Source organism: Sander lucioperca, chromosome 3 (assembly GCF_008315115.2).
Source record: "Sander lucioperca isolate FBNREF2018 chromosome 3, SLUC_FBN_1.2, whole genome shotgun sequence".
Taxonomy (NCBI): Eukaryota; Metazoa; Chordata; class Actinopteri; order Perciformes; family Percidae; genus Sander; species Sander lucioperca.
Genome location: NC_050175.1, coordinates 26,031,195 through 26,054,398, shown reverse-complemented (window position 1 = coordinate 26,054,398; position 23,204 = coordinate 26,031,195). Strand labels below are relative to the sequence as shown.

General features: G+C 41.0%; 1 protein-coding gene across 3 annotated transcripts in view; it reads left to right on the top strand.

Annotated features, from left to right (window-relative positions):
- Positions 1-22,679, top strand: part of zfhx3 (zinc finger homeobox 3) — a 139,524-nt gene extending 116,845 nt beyond the window's left edge. For 2 of the 3 annotated variants that reach the window (XM_031324122.2, XM_031324120.2), the window contains 5 exons: positions 4,419-4,555; positions 5,100-5,300; positions 8,967-9,090; positions 9,914-15,466; positions 16,013-17,742. In XM_031324122.2, the coding sequence (XP_031179982.1) occupies positions 4,419-4,555; positions 5,100-5,300; positions 8,967-9,090; positions 9,914-15,466; positions 16,013-17,742 (7,745 nt within the window). Of the gene's footprint in view, positions 1-4,418; positions 4,556-5,099; positions 5,301-8,966; positions 9,091-9,913; positions 15,467-16,012 lie in introns of all 3 variants that reach the window. The other variant, XM_035999572.1, reaches the window with a different exon arrangement.
- Positions 22,680-23,204: the final 525 nt, after the last annotated feature.

Below are 23,204 nucleotides of genomic sequence, written 5' to 3'. Positions count from 1 at the left end.
GTAACACTGAGGAGTATTGAGGTTCACTATGCGGAGCAATTGTGGGTTGAGCTTCACTTTAAAGTGATTAGCAGACTGTGGATGTTCTGGGCAAAGTGACAGTAAAGTTGTGCAGCCTCGCTGGTGTGGACGGACTGGATGATAGGTTATGTTTTTTACAACCGGAGGCCTGAAGCCGCCACGGCGAAACAGGAACTGTGGTAATGAGGGGGCAGAGGCTCCGGAGATGATGAGGACCCCATGTCTGTCAGTAGGAGAGGAATTCCCCTCCAAAACATCAGGAATATTTTCCCCATCCTCCACTTCTCTACATGTTGTTTACTGTAACTCACATTTTAGAATATAGATAACCTCTCTCAGCGACAAAGCAGATCAACAGCAGCTGATTGCACTCCTGGAAGATTTTAATGGCAGATGACCTGTTGTGCTTAATTTAGTCTATGCTGTGTCAGTCATTCTGTCCACCAGGCATCTTGTTTCCCCTTAAAAGCACAACAAGGCTGTGATTGCTCCAGAGAACGGTGCAGTGTGCTGACAGCCCCTTTGCTGCTTGAATAATACAGTCCAGCTATGGGAGGTGAGACAAGGTGCCAAAGTCCAATTCACTTACGGGACTCGACAGCACAAAAGCCTCTGGTTTACGGAAAAGGGGCATGAATTAATAATCACCTAATTGACTCTTAGGTTTTTTCTCCACTCCTGCCCTGCCTTTTGTGCTTTCAAACAAAAGCCCACCCTGTGTATCTGTCAAAAGAGCTTTGGTGTGGATGGGGGATCTGACCAAGCAGAAGAGGTCAGGGTAACAGACAGACTCCTGACAGACATTAAGGTCAGTGACGGAGGGGGAGACCATAGTGGTCTCTGTGGAGGACTACTTATAGTAGAATGGGATAAGCGTGGTTAAACTAACCACAGAGGTTTAAATACAGAAATATAAATATGTAGTTGTAGCTCTTACTAAAACATTATCATTCAGGAAGCTCTCAAAAGTTACACTGACTTGTATAGTAACTTGGCCAGAGTGACAGCGATATTATATATTAAAGAAAAAACGTCAGGAATTATTCTTACAAACAAACACATTTTCACAACTTTTTGAGATTGTATTTTTTTCCTCTCTCAGCTACCCCGACCAATATAACATCCGAAAGTAAAACTAGACCTCGTCTACTTGTCAGCTATTTTTGACATCCACAGCATATCTCACAAAGTCCCTTTCTGTTCTTTCTTGACAGTACATTGCTCCTGTAATAGTCATATACCCTGCTCCATCAGGACCCAATGTTTTGGTCATTGGTTCTGATCTCCTGCTCATATGGTAGATCCATGTGTCTCGCATGTACGCATCTATGCTCTGACACCAATGTCCAATCTGCCGTGTTAGACTGTGCGTCATGACAAAAATCTCTATTTCATTCCCAGCTTTTCAATGTTTCGCTCATTTCTTTCATCACCCTTGACACAGAAAAACAGGATACAGTAGTTGGATGTTAGTCATGGTGCCTGTGATGGTGTAGGGGTGTAGGGTTCTTAAGAGAAGGCGATTTATCAGATTTATGGAGTCCTAATTGGCCATGACGAGAAAGACTGTGTCTGAGTAAGCCTCCACAGCCCTCCATCTGTCCCACCCTCTCTCTCTGTCTATCTCTCTCTCTCTCACACATACACACACATAAACATAAAACACCCTGAGCTAGAGAGCCGGTTGGGCCCCTTCTACAGCCGCTCTCCAGTGCCTTAGCATAAACAGCCACTTGTTTCACCTCTCTGGTGCTTATTGAGTAATTGTGAAAGTGGAATATACTTACAATCAATTATGTTTATCCTCTTAATCATGAGGCTAAGAGGATACTTGTGTCTACTTAATCCATTCTTACTTTCTGTTTTGTATGTATGTACTTAATAGCTGCGGCACGAGCCCTGCGTACCTGCTCTTTAAGTCTCGAATTTTCTTTTACACTACCTCTCTGTTACAAAAGTTAGGTCATTCCCAGTGAATAGCAATTATACATATTTAAGTTGTAGCAGCTGCTGTTGTTTATTTCTGTCCATGCAAACATGCAGTGCAGCTAAGACTTTTTTTTTTAAATTTTATTTTTAAAGAAAAAGAGCAGGTGCTTAAAAATGTTGCAATCTGATATCAATAGTTTTAACAGATGCCGTTGGGTTTAGGCTACTGTTTAGGTCCTTTGCCTTAGGCAACAGTTACAGCAGTTCCCTACCTTGTATCTATGAGGCTTCTGGTGTCAAAAGTTGCTTATAGTATTACTGAGCTGCTGATGGAGAGACAAAAAGCCAAGATACAGAGATCAGTGTTTCCTAACTAACTCAATAAGCTAGCTAAAAGAGAAAATAGTTTTTAAGGCAAATATATTATCATTATTAAATAGAATTATGACTGCTAAACTTGTGAGCAGTCAAAAGATCAACCAGATAGTTGACATGTGAAGGTGAGATGTACATCTTTGTTTTCATCAAGAGATGAGTTCAGGGCAAGTAGGAGTAGACTGAAGTGGAGTTGAGGAGGAGGAGGAATTGGTGAGGACAGTGCCATGACTGAGAGGTTAATGTCAGGGAATGGGAGGTTCCTTTTGTTTAACATTCCCTTTGTTTATTGGCGGATGTGTTTAATAGGATTGACTGTGACTGAACCCTAATAGGGCCTCCCTGGCTGATCCCGGTGTCTCTGGGAGATCTCGCAGGCTGCTCTGTCCAAAGCCAGGTCCCCCACTGGGTAATCAACTCAACTGCCCTCGCCCTGATTGGAGCTGACATTTTAATGTCTGGAGCAAGAGCGTGGTCAGCCCTGCTTAACCTGACCCCCCTCCAAACCACCCCTCCCCTACCAATGGCCTCTATTCTCAATTTGCCCTTCTAGAACTGTACAAATAAGGCCAAATTTAACTCTTTATGGGCTTGTTAGGAGTTGGCAAGACATCTCCTTAAGTTTCACAGTGAATTCTTTCCACTGGTGACAAAGTGGGATACTACTGCAGCTCCCCCGTGCTGGCTCCATGTAGATTTAGCTCCTCTGTGAGCCCTTGCTTCACTGAGTGCTCAGCTGTGATGCATCTCTGTCACCACCTCTAGTTTCCCTTTTTCTTTATAAAGTGGAATAGTTTTAAAGTGGTTTGTATGGGGCTCTTGTGTAAGGCCTTGCTCTGCAGAGATGCTATTTTGTTAATATAGTTTTTGTGTGGATTAGCCCGGTGATTCAGTTTGTGAGCTAGTCAAACACTTGAGGTAGCAGTATAGGTGACTATAATGGAAATCTTTTCAAAGATTGACAGCCACCTGACAATGACTGTAGCCCTTTCCACAGACTGGGCACTGAAGCATGGCTGTATCCTGTGAATGTGCTTGGGTATGACTAATCATTAGTCTGATGCCATGTTTGAGGCCAATGCCATGTTTTTATGTCTTCAAAGTCTTAAAGTTAAATGAAAGGTTGTTGTCATATGCAACCTTGCTTTGAGGAAAAATCCAGCTTTGCTCAGGGGCTTGAAAAGTGCTTTTATAATCTCACTGTCCTCTTTTTCTTTTTGTCACAGTCCACTTGCACAGAACTACAGCACACTGGAGAGGGCTTAGCTGGTTACAGAAATGCCAGTGAAACAGAGAACTTCACTCGCATCCCACTGCTTTTGGAAACAAAGAACTGAGGAATTTTCAAAATCACTTTTTTGAAATTAAATTAAATGTTGGCAAGGCAGAACTGTGACTATTGGTCAAAATATCAAAAAACTGAATTGTACCGTCTTCCTCAGCTTTTCTTTGTGGATAATTTCTGTGACAACAAGGACAAAATGTAGTTAAATACACAAGAGGTGGTTGAAGACCTTTTATAGAAGTGTTAGTTTATTTGTATTACAATATCAGGATCACTTGAAAAATGAATAGCCATACACCGTTATACAGGTAATAACTAATTACAGAAACCAGTTGTTCAAAGTTGAGTCTGGTGTGGATCTTTTTACCTTTCTTGCTATATGATGAGGTTGCAAGATGTTTGATTACCTTGTCTCAAGTTTAGAAACTCATGTGGACTGAAAATATGTGTGAAACCTAAAGTTGCACCCTGTGGCAAATGAATATTTTCATTAGCGGTTTATGGTGTTGTATGATAGCCTGACAAGCCAACATTGAAAAAGACAGCTCCCCTGCACCAACATGGGAAGACAAGTGAAACAGTGTGTGGTATTTTCTATGGGGAGACATGAGTTGGAAAACAACACCTTCTCTGCCCAATTCCCATTAAATGCAGTTATATCACATTTAAGAAAGACATTCCAAAGCCCTTTATCCACAGTGTTATTGATTGACCTGCTCCCAAGCTGCCAAGTCCTCACCTTGTCTTGACATGTCTGCTCTCCTCTCTTTTCCCCTCCGTGTTTGTGTGCATCTGTGTGAATGTGCAGCAGTGTCTAGCCACTCGGAACGGCACCAGTCAGATTCTCCAATCCCCTCCAAAAGGCCCTCTTCGCGGTCAGAGACCTCCGAGAGCCCGCTCTCCTCAAAGCGTCCCAGGACAGCTGAGAAGAGCACTGCGGAGCAGGTAAGAGTTACAAGCCACACAGTTTGGATAACATTCATGTCTCCAGATGTTCATGAAACTCTTTGAATTAGGGGACTCCTGCTAAAGGTTAATTCATCCTCAAATACCAAGCCCTCATTATAAGCTTGAAACTTACACATTAATTAAAAGAAGAAATGTAAAAATATTTTTCTAATAATTTTTAGTCAGTTATCTTGCTGACCTTTTTTATAATTTTTTTTTTTTACCTACCATCTCAAAGAAATGTTAGCCTTTCTGCTGCAGTTGCACTGCTAATTGTGTATAAGGTGGAAAATCAATATAGTATTTGACAGATGAGAGCACTTTGAAGTAGGTGCCAAGACTCACTGGTGCTCAATATTACACAGTTGTCTGTGATCAGAGGGATCTGTCTGCTTGAGGGAAGGGGGCCCCAATCTTCTGCCTGATATACAGCTCCTCTTCAAGCAGGCCCACCGTGCTCAGCATTTCACCCCATTAACCCACTGTGGCTCTGTTTCTCCCTCTGTCTCTTTCCATCTCTGTTCCTATCTCTACTACCCAGATGTACCAGTGCCCCTACTGCAAGTTCACTAACACAGACCTGAATCGTCTCAGAATGCACGTGATGACGCAGCACTCTGTCCAGCCCATGTTACGCTGCCCATTGTGCCAGGACATGCTCAACAACAAAATCCACCTGCAGTTCCACCTCACACACCTCCACAGCGTGGCTCCTGACTGTGTGGATAAGCTTATTGCCTCAGTAAGTCCCTTGTTGTGTTTATTTTTTGTGTGATCGGATACTGGGTGGTTGGAAAGGTTGAAATGTTAACTCCATTATCATTCTTATATTTCTCAGCCAGCAATGCTTTTGAATAATTTTCTTTACCAACCTGCATATTTCAAGGTAACCTGAAGTTTGTTAGATTGGTATGTGCACATTGTTTATTCTGGTCATCCAGCACCATAGCAAATAGAATGCATAAGTACTTTAGGAAATGCATTATCCATAGTTTCTAAGTTCGGATATGCAGAGGAGGAAAAGCACTATAGATTAACAAATGTATGGCCTTGCCATCTGGGTAAGCTGAATTGTATACACACTATCACCAATCTAAGTTTTGATTCCAATTTCTCTATCTACTCTGTCCCATATTGCGTCTACCATTATCCTCACAGTTATTAATAAGAAACTACAGTCAGTCGAAGCTGTGCTGTATAGCCCTGACATATTGCTACAGTACACATATAGTATACATATTATGGTCTGTCAGATTGCAGACACTGGGTCAGGTCAAGGACCAGTGTAAGGATTCAAGAATATTAGTCACTCACTCTTAATCAATCCTTCACCATGTAGTGGCGGCCTAGCTGTGAGAACAATTGTCATTCCTATATTTCCTTCTATAAATTGCCAACATTCAGTCTTTTATCAAACACAAAGAATGCTGTTAATTGCGAAATGGCTGCAGGCAATCCCATTGGCTCATTGGAAATGATTGGGCCTTTTTAAGATGCATATTTTTCTCCTCTTTTTCATTGTCTTAATGTGTCCATCATCAGAGAGCCTTTCTCCAGCTCTCCTCTAATCACAATCATTTGGGGAGGGAAACTCATAATCTGTTTTTGTATTTTTTAATGATTTCAAGATGAGCTAGTCTCTTAGCTCCCAGTTCATTTATTACTACACTGACATTCTTGCCATGTCTTTGATCACCTATGTGCTAGTCAAAACAAAGCTTTTCATGATGAATATGTTAAAATAATTGCGACACAGATTAATCAAAATTTAATGAACAGTTTCGCCACTTTATGAAATTCAAGTACAAGAAATGGAAATGTTATTATTCACTACAAATCAGCCCAAAATCAAGTCTCATATAAAACTGTATGTATTTATAGATAAATTTATAGAAAATGAAACACAATCTGTGTCAATCTTCAGGTCCATTACTTCAGGAAATAAGATGCAAAATCTGTAGTGGTTGTGTCTTGAGTCATGTAGTCTTTGACTCTCAAGTCCTGAAGTTAGATTTTTTATCATCTGCAATACACTGGAGCATCATTTTCTACCTAGAGAGAATACTTTCTTTGCTTTCGATAATGCTAATCAAGAGGAAATACAATTTTATTTGCCCTGTTTTCTTGTAAATCACTGAGCAAATCTTTGCTCTGTTCTATCCTGTGAAGCTAAATAGCCTGCCGGACAATCACAGAGTAAAACATTACTCTGTCTGCTGCCTCACCATTTTCATCCCCCATCTAGAAAGTAAATGGCAAGCACATTAGTATGTTGGATGGCAATATTTATTTCTTTTATAGAGTTAGTAATGTACTGAGCCACTACAAGAGGACCATGATAGAACAGAGGTAATATAACACATTAAAGCTAGCACCTTTTTATAACTGGTGAATGCGGACGGAAAGGTACTTTATCCTTTCCACATGTCTAAGGAGAGGAGCCTAATTAATTCTGAAATAGGTGACTTTTATTTCTTGCCAAGCATGCATAATGATGCATTCACTATCCCACCCTTCATCCTTTCATCCACATATCGTCTTTGCACTCCCTCTTCCCTCATTTCCTTTCCACCCCATGTGTCTCATGCCTCTCTGTCTCATATACAGAACATATATGCAGTGCCGTGTATATATATATTATATATATATATATATATATATATATATATATATATATATATATATATATATATATATATATATATATATATATATATATATAATATATATATATAATATGTACACACACACCCGAGTTCTCGCTCTCTCTCACTCCATGTCTCATTTTCTGTCTATGTAAGATAGGGGTAATGAAAATAATTGTGCTTCATTAATTCTGAGTCTGGCTGGATGATAGCCATTTTAAACTATGTTTGCCAATTAGGCGGTCCAAATTAAAAGTGACCTTGGGATACTCTGCTTTTTCCAATAATCACCTAATGAAGCAGTTGTCTAGAAACAGTCCACTTTGTAATGTAAATCATTGTTTTTTTTGTTTTGTGACTTTCAGTGACGGTTGCATTCTTTTTCCACTTTTCATTTTAAAGAGATAGAGAGGTAACGAAAACAAAGAAGGAAATAGTTGGGTGTTTTCTGGTAAATATGTGACCACACTAACCAAATATAGTCTGTACTTGGTGATGGAAAGTGTTAACTGTTCTTCTTAACCTAGAAACTCCTGTTGCTTGAGGATGATTTTGCTCCATTTAGATCTGGCCTGTAGGCGATATGACATGATGCTACAGTATGTTCAGCTGTTTTCTCACTATGCCTATTAGAGCAGTAATTAGAAAGCAGATGGTACATGAGCACAAGGCCTCAACCATACAGATCTGCAGTCTCTTACTTTTCAATACAAATTCTACCAGGATGCATTCTTCAAGATTTATTTCCCTCTTTTGTCTCCATCATTTGAGACATCTATATTAAATATGACTTGAAAAGACTACCTATACGTCTTTAGGCTAAGAGTGAAAGGTGAAGAGTGTTTTAAAATGGAGGTTCACCAGTGTAACAGAAGGGAAAAGAGGAGGCATACGGTGGGGTGGTATTAATTGAAATGCAGCATGTAGAGTGAAGCTGATTACTTGTGAAATTAATTGAGAGATGGTGAAAAAGACAGGGCCTCATCTTACAATCTCACCCAGTTTCAGTCGATGATTATTATTACATAGGGATTTGTTAATTAGTGATTTTGATGAATTATCAGGTTTTGGGGATGAAAAAGAGGTTATCAAATACAGAAATAGGAAGAAAGTTGGGAGAGAGCAGCAGGAAAAAACAGAGGTTGCTGCCGTTCACACATGATTGACTCCAACCTTTTGAGAGCAGAGAGAACCTGGTTTCCTCTCTGTACTTGTTCAATCAATACTTATTCGTCCTTGAAATAATCGAATTAGAAAAGTAAAGAGAAAAGAACTTTCTCCAAATTTAAAATGCACAACTTTTTTATCAGCAATTAAATTGTTTTTCTTTTGCTTTTAGTGTTTTATTAACACACACCACAATCTAATTTGCCAATTCTGCTCAAATGGAATATCTTTTAATTGGCACTTACAACTGTACTACTGAGAATTCTGAAGCTAAAGCTGAAGTGTAAAGTAGTAGTATACCTACTTTGTCTCATTTATTACAGAAGTCATCATTAGTCTTATTTTATTAGTCCCCCACAAAGCTTTTAGCTGGTTGAGATAATGTATGACATGAGGAGGACTCTCTTGATGTTCATGTTTAGTGTCAGTGATCCTCAGTGTGATGTAAAATGTTACCTTATTGATTTCTCTAACCCCCTTCTTGGTAACTGCTTTGCATATTCTCTTGTTTGTGTCCGTAGTTTTCCTTTATTTTAACTAAATATTAACAGTGGGATTATGCACACTAGAATTCCTTTGTGCTTTGTGTGTTCCAGGTAACAGCATCTGAAGTACTGCCAACAAGCATGTTCATACCTGTACCTAGTCCAGACAGAGAGTCCCAGAGCACCCTTCATGCTACAGCCAACTCCAACTCTGAAGATACAAAGAAGCAAGCTGGTTAGTATCTATATAAAGTATATAAAGTAGGTCACTTTTTTCCACATACAAATTCCTGCTAAATGTTTTCTAAAACCATAAATCAATTACAGTAGTAACCTATGTGTTCTGTAATGAGCATATTATCACATTGGGAAATCATGGTTGAGTGTACAAAAGATTTGTGATTGAACTAAATGTTATCACTTTAGAACTGTGTATGCACAGACTGGTGCAATATTAAGTATGTTGTTATTTGATAGACTGGAAGTAAGAAATCATTCAGGTATTCAGTGTTTTACAAAATAATTGTGTTGATAATGGTTTCATAACATTTTTGACAGACAAGGTAATGAAAGACAATGCACTTACAAGACAATATAATTGATTAGCTGGATACATGGTTAAACCTAGTTTGCTCTTACCTGTATCCAGCCAATCAGTCCCAATCATCCCAGTAAGACAGTAAATGCCGTGAACATATTGTTTGTTAGTCTTAACAATCATTTACTGAAAGAAACAAGCCTGGCTCATTGCCCAATCCAAATTGTCTTCAAAAGTGGCCATTTTCAGCGTGTAGCTTGCTAGCACGAAGTTTGTTGTTGTTTCCCGTATTAAAGGGATTTAAAGAACTGCAACACACAGAGAGCGGAAGGTGAGGAAGTTCTGGTGCATGAGGCTTTATTCTGGAAATGCACTTCCGTTGATCCAGATTAATGGGCCTTGTAATTAGTCATTGCCTTTAATTCTTTCCACCTTCCCAAGAGTGCTAACACAATGAGTGCTTTAATGTCCTAAGGTAGGGACCTAATAAATTGCTCTCTTTTGGTTTATTTATTCACAGATGCATCAGATGCTGATCAAGAGAAGGGTGTGTCACTCCCTACAGATATAGCTGAAGCTCGCAAGTCACCTCTAGAAGATCAACAGTCAGAGAGGGATGATGCCACAGGATTTCTGTGCTGGAAGAAAGGCTGTAATCAAGTGTTCAAGTCCTCCAACTCTCTCCAGATGCACTTCAATGAAGTTCACAACAAAAGGCCCCAATTGCCTGTTTCAGATCGCCATGTGTACAAGTACCGTTGTAACCAATGCAGCCTGGCCTTCAAGACTGTGGAGAAACTACAGCTCCATTCACAGTACCATGTGATCAGGGCAGCCACCATGTGCTGCCTCTGCCAGCGAAGCTTCAGAACACTACAGGCCTTGAAGAAACATTTAGAAACCAGCCACCTGGAGCTGAGTGAAGCTGATATCCAGCAGCTTTATGGGGGCTTATTGATGAATGGTGACATTATGGTAATGGGTGACCCATCCCTTGGAGAGGAGCATGGAAGTCTGGGAGAAGATGACAAAGAGGGAGATGAAAGTGACCTAGAGGAAAAACAAAGCCCAACAGGCAGTGACTCTGGTTCACTGCAGGAAGATTCTGGATCTGAACCTAAACGTGCTTTGCCATTTAGAAAGGGCCCTAACTTTACCATGGAGAAGTTCTTGGATCCATCTCGACCTTTCAAGTGCACTGTATGCAAAGAGTCTTTTACACAGAAGAACATTCTTTTGGTTCACTATAACTCAGTCTCCCACCTGCACAAGGTGAAGAGGGCTCTTCAGGAGTCCACTACTGGCCAGCCTGAGCCCACCAGCAGCCCTGACAACAAGCCATTCAAGTGCAGCACCTGTAATGTGGCATATAGCCAGAGTTCTACTCTGGAGATTCACATGCGCTCTGTTCTACACCAGACAAAAGCTAGGGCAGCCAAACTTGAAGCAGCAGGAGGGATCCCTAGCTCCGCAAGTGCAACTGGTTCCAGCATCAGCACTTCAACATCTAGTCCAACCTCAGCCATCAACTCAACTACTAGCTCTACAAATCACAGTTCTTCTGGCTCTAAAACAGCTCAGAGTATTCTTGGAGGAAACCAAATGGGCCAGACTCACAGCATTGAAAGCCTGGGGAATTCTTCAGTGAGCTGTTATTCCTCACCATCTGAGAACCATGAAGTAAAAAAGTCTAAAATTTCCGACATGCTGTCTGCTAGACAACAACATCATCAACAACAACAACAACAACAACAACAACAACATCAACAACAACAGCTTCAGCAACAACAGCAATTGGCTCAGGCTCAAGCCCAAGCTCAAGCCCAGCTTCAGCAAGAGCTCCAGCAGCAGACTGCTATTTTACAATCACAGCTGTTTAACCCAGCCCTTCTGCAGCACTTCCCAATGACAACTGATGCACTTCTCCCCCTCCAACAACAGCAGTTGCTATTCCCTTTCTACATCCCTGGAGCAGAATTTCAGCTGAACCCAGAGATCAACATCAGTAACTCAGCACTTGGCCTAGCAGGATCCTCCACCTCCTCACTGTTGGAAGATCTAAAAAACTCAGCCCAGCAGAGTTGCTTGCAGCAGCAATTGATGCACCACCACCTTCAACAGCAACATCAACAACAACAACAACAACAACAGCAGCAACAACAGCAGCATCAACAACAACAGCAACAGGCTCACTCACAGGCTCAGGGCCAGATGGCATTGCTGCAGCAGAGTGCAGCTCTTCTTCAGCAGGCTGAAAAAAAGCAGAGACCTCCCTCCTCTCAGAATGAGAAAGACAGAGAACTACAAAGAGAGAAGGGCACAAGTGAAAAAAATGATGAATATGTTAACAAAGATTCTACAGACAGTAAGCCAAGAGAAAAGAAGGACATTCAGCATATTTCAATAAACATAAACCATGATACTGGCTTGCCTCCACCAAGGATTGCTTCAGATGCTCGAGGAAATGCAACCAAAGCCCTGCTGGAAAATTTTGGGTTTGAGTTAGTAATTCAGTACAATGAAAATAAACAGAAAGCTCAGAAAAAGACAGCTGGACCTACAGGATCAAGTGGTCCAGGTGGAATAACAAGAGTGGTGGACCCCATTGAGGGATTAGAGAAACTGGAATGTGAAGCCTGTGGCAAGCTGTTTTCAAACATACTGATTCTAAAGAGTCACCAGGAGCATATCCATCAGGCTTTCTTTCCATTTCGATCCCTCGAGAGATTTGCCAAGGAATACAGAGATCAATATGATAAACTCTATCCACTGAGACCCCCTACACCAGAGGCTGCTCCTGCTCCTCCACAGCCTCCTCCTCCACCTCCACCTCCTCCTCCTCCACCCCAAAGAGCTCCCACACCAAATATTCCTGTCTCTGCTGCCTCACTCACACCTCCAACTGTACATACCCCACAGCCGCAAGTTCAAATGGCACAAATTCCCATGCCAATGGATTTGCCCCTCTTCTCACCGCTCATGATGCAGTCCATGTCTCTCCAGTCCCTGCCTCCTCAGCTACAATCTGTTGAGCCAAGCTTGGCCTCAGACCTGGCACAGCTCTATCAACAACAGCTTACACCAGCTATGCTACAGCAGCAGCAGAACAAAAGGCCACGGACGCGCATCACAGATGACCAGCTTAGGGTCCTGCGACAGTACTTTGATATCAACAATTCGCCAAATGAGGAACAGATTAAGGAGATGGCAGACAAGTCAGGGCTACCACAAAAAGTCATAAAGCACTGGTTCAGAAACACCCTTTTTAAAGAGCGACAGCGCAACAAAGACTCACCATACAATTTCAATAATCCACCAACAACAACTTTAGAAGACACAAAAATGGACTCTAAACCTCCTTCCCCTGAACCTCTGAAACAAGAATTGTATGGAAGTAAGAGATCATCCAGGACTAGATTTACTGACTACCAGCTAAGAGTGCTACAAGACTTCTTTGATGCCAATGCTTATCCTAAAGATGATGAATTTGAACAGCTCTCCAACCTTCTGAGCCTCCCCACTCGTGTTATTGTTGTGTGGTTCCAAAATGCTCGCCAGAAGGCAAGGAAAAATTATGAAAACCAGGGTGAAGGGGCAAAAGAGGGTGAAAGACGAGAATTGTCAAATGACCGCTATATACGCACCTCAAATCTGAACTACCAATGCAAGAAATGCAGTCTGGTTTTCCAGCGTATATTTGATCTAATAAAACACCAAAAGAAGCTGTGTTACAAAGATGAAGATGAAGATGGACAGTATGACAGTCAAAATGAGGATTCAGTGGATTATCCCAATGACTGTTATACTCCCTCTGGATCTTCCTGTCATACCCCAATGCCCTCATCTTCAAGTCTCTGCCCACTTCCACCCTCCACTTCAGCATTCTCACACCTCCCATCCACTGAGAAAGAGGAGGCATCACCAGCATCCACCTCAAACCTCTATGATGAGAAGCCCAAGCAGTTACCAGAAATTTCTGCTGATCCACGAGAAAACCAAACCTCTATTAAGCAGGAAGTTGTGCATCAACCCCAGTCTGAGGCACAACACCATAGACCCCAGAGAGAAGAGAAGATTCAAACTATTTCCAAGCCCATCAAACATTCATCTCCCTCCTTCTCTCAGCAACAGCAGCAGTGTGGTCCCTCAGCCTCTCAGACAAGCCAGGCCTCATCGCAAAGCCCTCACATGAGCCTCAATGCACACCTGACCACACAACAACTGGCACAACAGATGATCCCATATCAGTGTGAGCAATGCAAGATTGGCTTCCCCTCCTTTGAGCACTGGCAAGAACACCAGCAATTACACTTCCTTTCTGTGCAAAATCAATTCATCCACCCTCAATTCCTAGACCGTCCAATTGATATGTCTTTCATGCTATTTGATCCCAGCAATCCTCTCCTGGCAAGTCAGCTACTCTCTGGGGCAATGCCACAGATTCCCAGCAGCTCTGCCACCTCTCCGTCCACCCCTACCTCCACCATGAACTCCCTGAAGAGGAAGTTAGAGGAGAAAGCTGGCACTAGCCCAGGAGAGAACGACAGCACAAATAGTGGAGAAGAGCCACAGAGAGACAAGCGGCTCAGAACCACTATCACACCGGAGCAGCTAGAGGTCCTTTATCAGAAGTATTTATTAGATTCAAATCCTACACGTAAAATGCTTGACCACATTGCTCATGAGGTGGGATTAAAAAAGAGAGTAGTGCAAGTCTGGTTCCAAAATACCAGAGCTAGAGAGAGAAAAGGTCAGTTTAGAGCAGTAGGGCCAGCTCAAGCTCATCGTAGGTGCCCTTTCTGTCGAGCTCTTTTTAAAGCGAAAACTGCCCTTGAGGCACACATTCGCTCTCGTCACTGGCATGAAGCCAAACGTGCTGGATATAATTTAGCCCTCGCTGGTATGTTACCTGACCAGGAGGGTATGCAAATAAAAATAGATGCTCTAGAGACCGCAAGTTACTCCCAACTGGCCCCAACTAACAGTGATGGACAAAGCTCCTCCATGTCACCAGTAAACAAAAGCATGGATTTGTCTCCCAGGGCTCTACTGAGCCCCTCATCCATTAAAGTTGAGGGAATGGAAGATTTTGAGAGTGCAACCATGTCCTCTGTGAACCTCAGCTTTGATCACAGCAAACTGGATAATGATGACTGCTCTTCTGTGAACACAGCCATCACTGACACAACCACAGGTGATGAGGCCAATGCTGATAATGACAGTGCTGATGCAAAACACAGCCAAAATAGTGGTGATTACCTGTCTAAGTCTGGGGGCACAGCCCCAAACCTTGAAACTGATGACCAGATGTCCTCAGGGCTGGTAAGCCCTGCAACAAGCTATTATGCTAAGGACTATGAGAATGAACATATCATTGATCACAGTGAGACGTCCAGCCTGGCTGACCCATGCTCACCAAGTCCTGGAGCCTCAGGTACCAGGAGCATCGACAGCGGAGATCGACCTGGCCAAAAGCGCTTCCGAACCCAGATGACTAACCTCCAGCTGAAAGTGTTGAAATCCTGTTTTAACGACTACAGGACTCCCACTATGCTGGAATGTGAGGTACTTGGCAATGACATTGGACTTCCAAAGAGAGTGGTTCAGGTGTGGTTTCAAAATGCCCGTGCCAAGGAGAAAAAGGCAAAGCTCAACATGGCCAAGCACTTCGGAATAAATCAGACATCCTACGAGGGGCCGAAGACTGAATGCACTTTGTGTGGTGTCAAGTACAGTGCTCGCCTCTCTGTTCGTGATCACATTTTCTCCCAGCAACACATCTCTAAGGTGAAGGATACCATTGGCAGCCAGATCGATAAGGAAAAAGAATACTTTGACCCTGCCACTGTCCGCCAACTTATGGCCCAGCAAGAGATGGACCGCATTAAGAAGGCCAATGAAGTTTTAGGACTGGCGCAGCAGCAGGCCATGCAGCAGCAGGGTTTGTTTGATAACCCTGCAATGCAGGCTCTGAATCTCCAGTCAGCTTATCCAAATCTGCAAGGCATCCCATCTGTCCTGTTGCCAGGGGTTGGCAGCCCCTCTCTTTCCAGCTTTAACTCATCTAATTCAGGTATGTCATCATTTTGATTCATTCAGTGATTTACAGCTAAAATTTGAGGTGCAGAGTTGCAGTTGTGTTTTTTAATTAACATGTAACTAACTAACCAACTACAACAATTACAGATTGTACTTAAATGTAAAACCTAGTAAATAACAGTACAACACCAGAACACAATATTTCTACTCTTCCCATCATTCCCGTCTGTCATGTTTACTCATGTACACTGGCACACATACTGTAGAATGTGTAACATAATGTAAGGCCTTTTGCCATTGTTAACATCTCTGAGTACAGAATCTCCTTAAATGTCTTAACTGTTAGACCCACAAATGCCACAACAGAGTATACAAATGGCTCACTCTGACTGACTATGTAAAAATTACATGAGCGTATTATCATTCTATTTTCATTTACCTCTTTTGTGTGTATATTATATAATGGCACAATGTATCTTATTATTATCTACTTATCTTATAATTTTTTTTTTCTTTTAAATAATTAGAGAAATATAGAAATATACCTATTAATTTTTTGTTTGTATTTAAAAAATTCCAGCTTTAACTCCTCCAAAACCTTCAAACCTCCTGAACATGCCTGGTGCCAGTGTTCCCTCACCCAGCCTCCCCACATCTGGATTACCCAACAAGCCTCCCTCCTCATCGTATCTTGCCGCATCCAGCCCAGCCCAGACCAACACGTCTGCTTCCCACTCAAGCCCCACCTCCACATCTAACTCCACTTCCTCAACCACCCAGTCCAGCTCCCGGCCTGAACCCCCCAAAGAACGTGATGCTGAGAGGGTAAGAGAGAAGGAGAAGTCCAAGGAAAAGACAGAGAAGCCCTCAACCCCATCGTCAACTGGAAGCACCCCTGCCCCTTCAACTTCTGCTGCCAGCGCCAAGAAGGAGAAACCAGACACAGCTGTACCTGCCACCTCCATGCCCACACCTGGCATGGAGTATGTGGTAGACCCTGCCCAGCTTCAGGCGCTGCAGGCTGCTTTGGCATCAGACCCTACAGCTCTCCTCACAAACCAGTTCCTGCCCTACTTCATGCCTGGCTTTTCCCCGTATTACTCCCCACAGATCCCCGGGGCTCTCCAAGGGGGCTACCTGCAACCTATGTATGGTATGGAAAGTCTCTTCCCTTACAACCCAGCATTGTCACAAGCACTGATGGGCCTGTCTCCAGGGTCCCTGCTACAGCATTACCAGCAATATCAGCAGAGCTTGCAGGAGGCACTACAGCAGCAGCAGCGGCAGCTTCAGCAGATCCAGCAACCCAAGGCGAGCCAAACTCCTGTTCCCCCTCAACCCTTGGGGGATCGCAAAGAATCTGCCAAAGAGCCAGTGAAAACAGAGGAGCGAAAGGGCAAACCCCATAGTGAACCCCCCACTTCTTCCACCTCCTCTCATAATAAAGTACCCTCTGAGCAGAAAGAGATGGATGGCAAAGCTGTGGACCCCCATCTAGACCAGTACATCGTCCCCAAGGTGCAGTGTAAACTGGCATGCCGCAAGTGTCAAGCAGTTTTCACCAAGGAAGAAGCGGCTATTACCCACATTAAATCAAACTGTTTTTTCGGTCAGTCTGTGGCTAACCTGCAAGAGATGTTGCTGCGTGTCCCTGGTGGCGTAGGTGCAGGGGCTGGAAGTCTCTATGACTGCCTGGCTTGTGACACTACGTTGGATGGGGAGAAAGCACTCAGTCAACACCTGGAATCGGCATTGCACAAACACAGAACAATCAAGCGATCAGCCAGAAATGCCAAAGAGCACGCTACTAGTTTATTACCTCACTCTTCAGCCTGCTTCCCCAATCCTAACACCGCATCTACCTCGCAGTCTGCCACTCATCCCATCAGCAGCCCCCCTCCCCCGCCAACAACATCAGCCACCATGCCATCCTCTGCTGTCTCCTCTTCCCTGTGCTCCTCCTCTACTACCCCACTCAACACCACAGCTGCCGGCAAACCATGGCCCCAGGCCCCTTTCTCCAGAGCTTTAGCTGGAAAGCCCAATGCCAGTCCCTCCTCTTCTTCCTCCTCTTTTCCTCCAATGTCCTCACCTTCAACGGTTACCTCAAGTTCATTGAGCACCTCAGGAGTTCAGACCTCGATACCAACAGACGTCTTTACCGACGAGTCTGACTCTGACAGCAGTCAGAAGTCAGCAGAAAGGCTTGGCAGGACGGCGGAGGAGCCGCAGCAGCCTGGCTTTGTCAAAGACAGTAGTAGTTGTAGTAGTAAACTTGCTAGTGTAGGAACAGACTCCATCAGATTGTAAAAGAGCTTTCAGTGATGGACAATATTTAAAAAAAACACAAAAAAAACACCAAAAAAAATCACAAATGGAAAAAAACATAAAAAGCAGCAATGTTAAAAATACATTAAAAGTATACAAACCAATTTCAGAAAAAGATGTGTAAAGACTAACTGCAATTCCAAAGCTTGTAACCAAAAATTTAAATGTTAGTGGATTGTTTTCCCATATCAACATGCTGGTTTTCGTTTTGTTTTTTTTATTTTTGTTTTACTCAACTGAAATACATGCATACTAATATATGAGAATAGAAAAGGTCGCTGCAGTTATGTTTTGGGTAATGTTAGAGGAATGCTGTACTGTATGATAATGGACTGCCTCAAAGTTGACAAATGGCCCAAGAACCTGTTTGAAGAAATACGAGTCAACAAGCTGTCCCTTTGTTTTGTAATAATTTCTACTTAATAGCACAGTCACAAAAAGCCAGTATGTACTGTATGGGAGAATAGTCTATCAGTTGTCTTGCTGTTTAAGCATTCAGATACCAATGGCTTGCAAAAGTAAAAGAATAATGTAATGTCTATTTTATTCTCAGGTCAACAGGTCACAGAAGTTTTTTTCTGTTACAGAAATCCATGTTTTACACCTTTTGTTTCCAACAGGAGATATGCATTTTTTTTCTTTCAGAACTTGATTTAATAACAGAGAGTTTTAAGTTGAATGAAATTTTAATAAGGCATTGTTTCTGGGCATTCAAAAAGAGTAACTGATTTACTGATTTTAACATTGGAAATCCTATTAAAGGTGGGGGGGGGCGCAATCCCATCATACCCAGACAAGGAGAGCATTGCAGACATAATGGGCGATAAAAAGAGTTTTGATTGAAAAAAAACAACCTTCTGTATTTATGATAGATATGAACATTTTTGGTGTTAAGTAGATTGTTGCATTGGAAATGAATTTAAACAGTATGGTAGGTTGAAAAAAAACTTTGTGTACATTTAGCTTTTGTATTGTTCAACTTTAAGACGCTTCATTTGATGTTGTCTTGGTCATTCCGATAGACTAGATTATGGACAGGTAATTTATCTCAACTTTGTTTCTGTCTTATTCTCAAATTATTGGGAAAAGTTCACCCAAATGCCCCTCCTGACAAGGCAGGATCCTCTTTTAGAATTATTTAAATTTTATGGTTTGGTTGGTATTGCGCTAACCAAAACAAAAATGATCCTGGGTGAAATATTTTATTTTATTTAATTTTTGTGTTACCTTTGTGCACTTATCACTGTCTGACTCCTATTTCTCACTCTACTTGTTCCTCTCTTCGCACTTATGTTTCTCTGATCTCCTGTGTTTGTAGATATGTACACTACAAAGCAGGCCTTTTGTTCTTCATGTAGTGTGGCTACAGTATTTATTTTCATTTTGACATTTTTGTTGTCATAAATGAAAATGAAAAAAGAATACTAATAATAATTCTCATGCTTTAAGACAAAAAGAAAATCCAAAGACTAAACACTTTTCACCATTGGTGCATAAATATGAGAAAAGAGGCTTCTTTATACTTGAGAATTTGTTGCTGTTTTTAGAGGAAAGAAACAAAGTTTTAAAAGATAAAGGAGTACGCATCAGAGTTGCCGTTTTTGCTTCTTTGCAAGCAAACAGGTGGCTTTTTTACGTAAATACCAAAAACCAAAAAGGGCCCTTGTCCTTGCATTGTGGAGTAGCACCGTTACAGAGCCATTGCAGTTTGTAAGATAGAGGTTATTCATCTTTGTTTGACTTTTTGTCACATTCAAATGTCCATTTTTTTTAAAGAAAATGTATAAGGTCTGGTCTTCAAGGACATACGTTTTGCTGCTAATGTAGAATTTTGAAAGAAAAAAAAAAGTACCTAGATGCATGCTCATTTTGCTTTTGGCTAAGCTTTAACTAAAACAAACAATAAACCAATTTCTTGCCTCTGCAACACCTTTTTGTTCTTGTTGCAAAAACGGAACTTTGAAGACTGTGAATATATGTTCCAAAGGACATTTTGCCGATTTTCTTTTTGAACAGACCAATGTTTAAAGCCAATGATCTATAACGTTTGTAAAGAACAGTGCATTCCAAATATCACAATGGATTTTTCTTAAGCAAGGACTGATCCTATTTCATTTAATTGCTTTTAATTCTCACAATCTATTTTGTTCTTCTCATTTTTAAAGTAACTGTAAACTGTTGTGTAATTCTTTTGCATCATTGTTTGCTGAAAAACGTGACCTCCATATGTCATTTTGTGCTGGCATGGAACATTGCTGAAAATCCCTCCATCCATTTAAGGTTGTATCTTACTTGTTAAGCAAGTAATAGTGGTTACCAAAAATGTATATAATACATCTGGTACTGATGCGTCTCATAGGTTTAGTAACATTTATGCCAGTCAACATACAACTAGCCTCAGAGGGAAATGATGGCTGAGGTGTGGTCACCCCATTCCTGAGAAATCCACCAGTAACTTGTCCCATGTGTCTGCAGGGTGCCACTTGCATAGATGACAGTTTTTTAAGGGACATCTTCATTCCAAAGCATTATATCTGGAAAAAGTAGGAGGTTTTTTGAAGATGTCCCTTGATTTCAAATAGCAAGGATGCTTTCATGTCCAAAGAAGTCACCAACTTAATTGTATTGCAATGAAAATGGATGTGCATAGGTACCCCCACCCTCTCACTGATGATCAATGAACTAAAACTTTCATTTTTAAAACCAAAACCAAGATTTTTTTGAAATTTGAAAAACTACTTTTTGGCCACTATTGTATAGTCAATATATTTGCCCTAATGAATACAAGGCACAATCTAAGAAGTGTGTTTAAAGTGCTTCGTCTTGATTTGGTTATAATACTACAGCATGCTGTTGAAAAGTCAGGATATTTGGTCTGCAAGCTTGCTACTTCTCTAAAGTCCAGTTCTCTGAAATACTGTTCATATACTTTCTTATTTTGGAAAATTCTTAAGTTGTACAGTTTTCTCAAATATGTTTGCTTTATTTTATTTTCAGACAATGTCAGACGTATTATTTTCTTAAGTCTTTGTATTTTAGTTTGTGTATATGACTGTTTATCATAAATTAACACTAGCTTTAATTTGAATTGCTGAAATTATGAAACAAAAAATATGACCTGGCCACTTTATGGTGTGATAATGTTCTTTATATTCATTGTCTCGAGAATACTGTTTGCTTTCTTATTTCCAAAGTGTAATCTTTTGGGCTCTTTTGTGGAAGACAACGTTGAGGTCTCTACATCAGATTCAGCCAGCATGGACTGTGTGAGTTTGTATGCGTGTGTGCGAGCGTGTGTGTTTGTTTGTGTTTGTGTGTGTGTGTGTGTGTGTGTGCGTGTGTTTGTGTGTTTCATAAGAGTCAGCATCAGTTTAATTGTTTCTTGTTTGCTTTTTATTTTTTTTAATGTTACACATCAAAACAAACTGAACCACAAAGCTGGATTATGAATAACTGAAATTTAGAAAATCCAATTTTAAATTAATGATCAGAAACGATACCGAAGCACTGAGCAGTTTTTACTTTGATTGAATTCATGAATGTGGCCAAAGCTTTATGCAGTTGATACACAAAGAAAAAAAGTTACAAGTTGTGCTCCAGACATGTGTATATTTTATTGTGGCACAAAACGCTATTGTGGATAATTGGATCCACTGACGTACATTGGGATACTTGATTTTGATGGACATTTACAAAGAGAGAGATGAAGACAAGGTTTTGCTGTAGAGGTCATCTTTTGCCCACTGTGAAAACGAGCGTGTACCTGTATACAGATATAGATATATTTAAAACAAGACATCAACTTTTGTTTGTTATTTTTGAGATGAAGAAGGAATGAAAAGAGGAAAAAAAAGGACTCTGGGAAGCTTTGGAGATCTCGTTAAGAGGACATGAGAGGCTGTGGGCACACCAAAACTGGACATGGGAGCCAAAGGCAGGCTCAAAACAGCTTTAAAACCACCTCCTTATTTGATTACTGACAACTCTGTAATGGGAATGGACTCTGGAACAATGGACATGTGTGACACAGAGAGGAAAGTCCTTAGATGAAACTGAACTTAAGTGGCTCCAGCTGCCTCTTTCTCCTTTCTGTCTGTCTCTTTCTTTCTCCAGCTCTGCCTCTGCTTCTGCTCTTTGATGGACATTTCCAAATTTCAGGACAGGATGGACAGACATGCTTGCTTCATTTCTCCCAGTTCATGTTGCTACCCGTTTCATTTCCTTGTGCTTGTCTCTGGTTGACAAGTTAAGCTCTCTAGTCAAATGGCGGCTCACCCCTCTCTCTGTTGATTACATAATCTAAAAAGAGAAATTAATAACAGAGAGAGGGGACGGGTTCTCAAAGCTGTCATTCTTAAAGAGGCAGTTACACTAAAAAAGCGTATTAACCAAAATTAACAACCAAACTAACAACCAAACAACCATTTGCTCCAACTTCAAAGATGAACTGTTACTTGGAGCTCTCTGTTCCTTTTGTGACTTCTGGTGCCACAATGTTTTTTTATGCTTTTAGTTTTTCTTTTTGTTTCCTTGAATTACTCCTCCTTCGAGCCTCATAAGCATGGCTCTGTGGCTCCAGGCAGCCCATCCGAGGGTAGAAAAAAACAGCCTTGCAATGTACAAAAAAGAGCAAGTTAAACCAAAAATGTTGTTCTTGATGTCTTTTCTATACTGTAGTCTTGTTAGCTTTTTTGTTACTGTAATTATATGATGAAGATTTCCAAACTGTACCAAATTACATGGAAACTAACATACATACAACCACATGGAACTTCAGACTTTTAAAGAAACTTTTGTCACAAAACCTTGTTGTCCTAGTTAAGTTGATTGTAGATGGTAATTGAATATACTCCTTTGAAAATATTTCATCAAGTATGTTTCTTGCTCATTGTGATACATTAAAAAAGTATGAGCATAAATTGCACTGGTGTGGACCCATCTTTGACTGTTTTGGGATTTGATCACTTGCTGTCTACGGACTACTGCTTGGCAGAACTCCAAGAATTGAAGAAATATAATTACTAATTTTCTCCTGTTTACTGAAAAAAATGGATGTGATCCTGAAAAGGCCCAAAAAGGTTTTTCATTTTGATCATAAATATTACGCATATATTCAAAAATATTGTAAAAGACCTATCAATCTTAAATGACTAGTTCATTTTTTATACTTGATCACAACAGTAAACAAATTAAATTGTCCATTGTTTACATAACAATGGAAGCATACATAATTCCATAATGGTTTGTTTTAAGTATTTTTGCTTTAAGAATGAAAACAAATTCTAACCCCGTGTTTACCTGAGGATCAGTGATTGTGCATTTATGAGGAAAACAGATAAAATGTAACTAGATATAATTTACAGGGTAGATCACATTGTAATTCTATATTTTCTGTAACACAATAAGCATTGTTGAGTATCAACATGTTCTGCTATTACTCATTC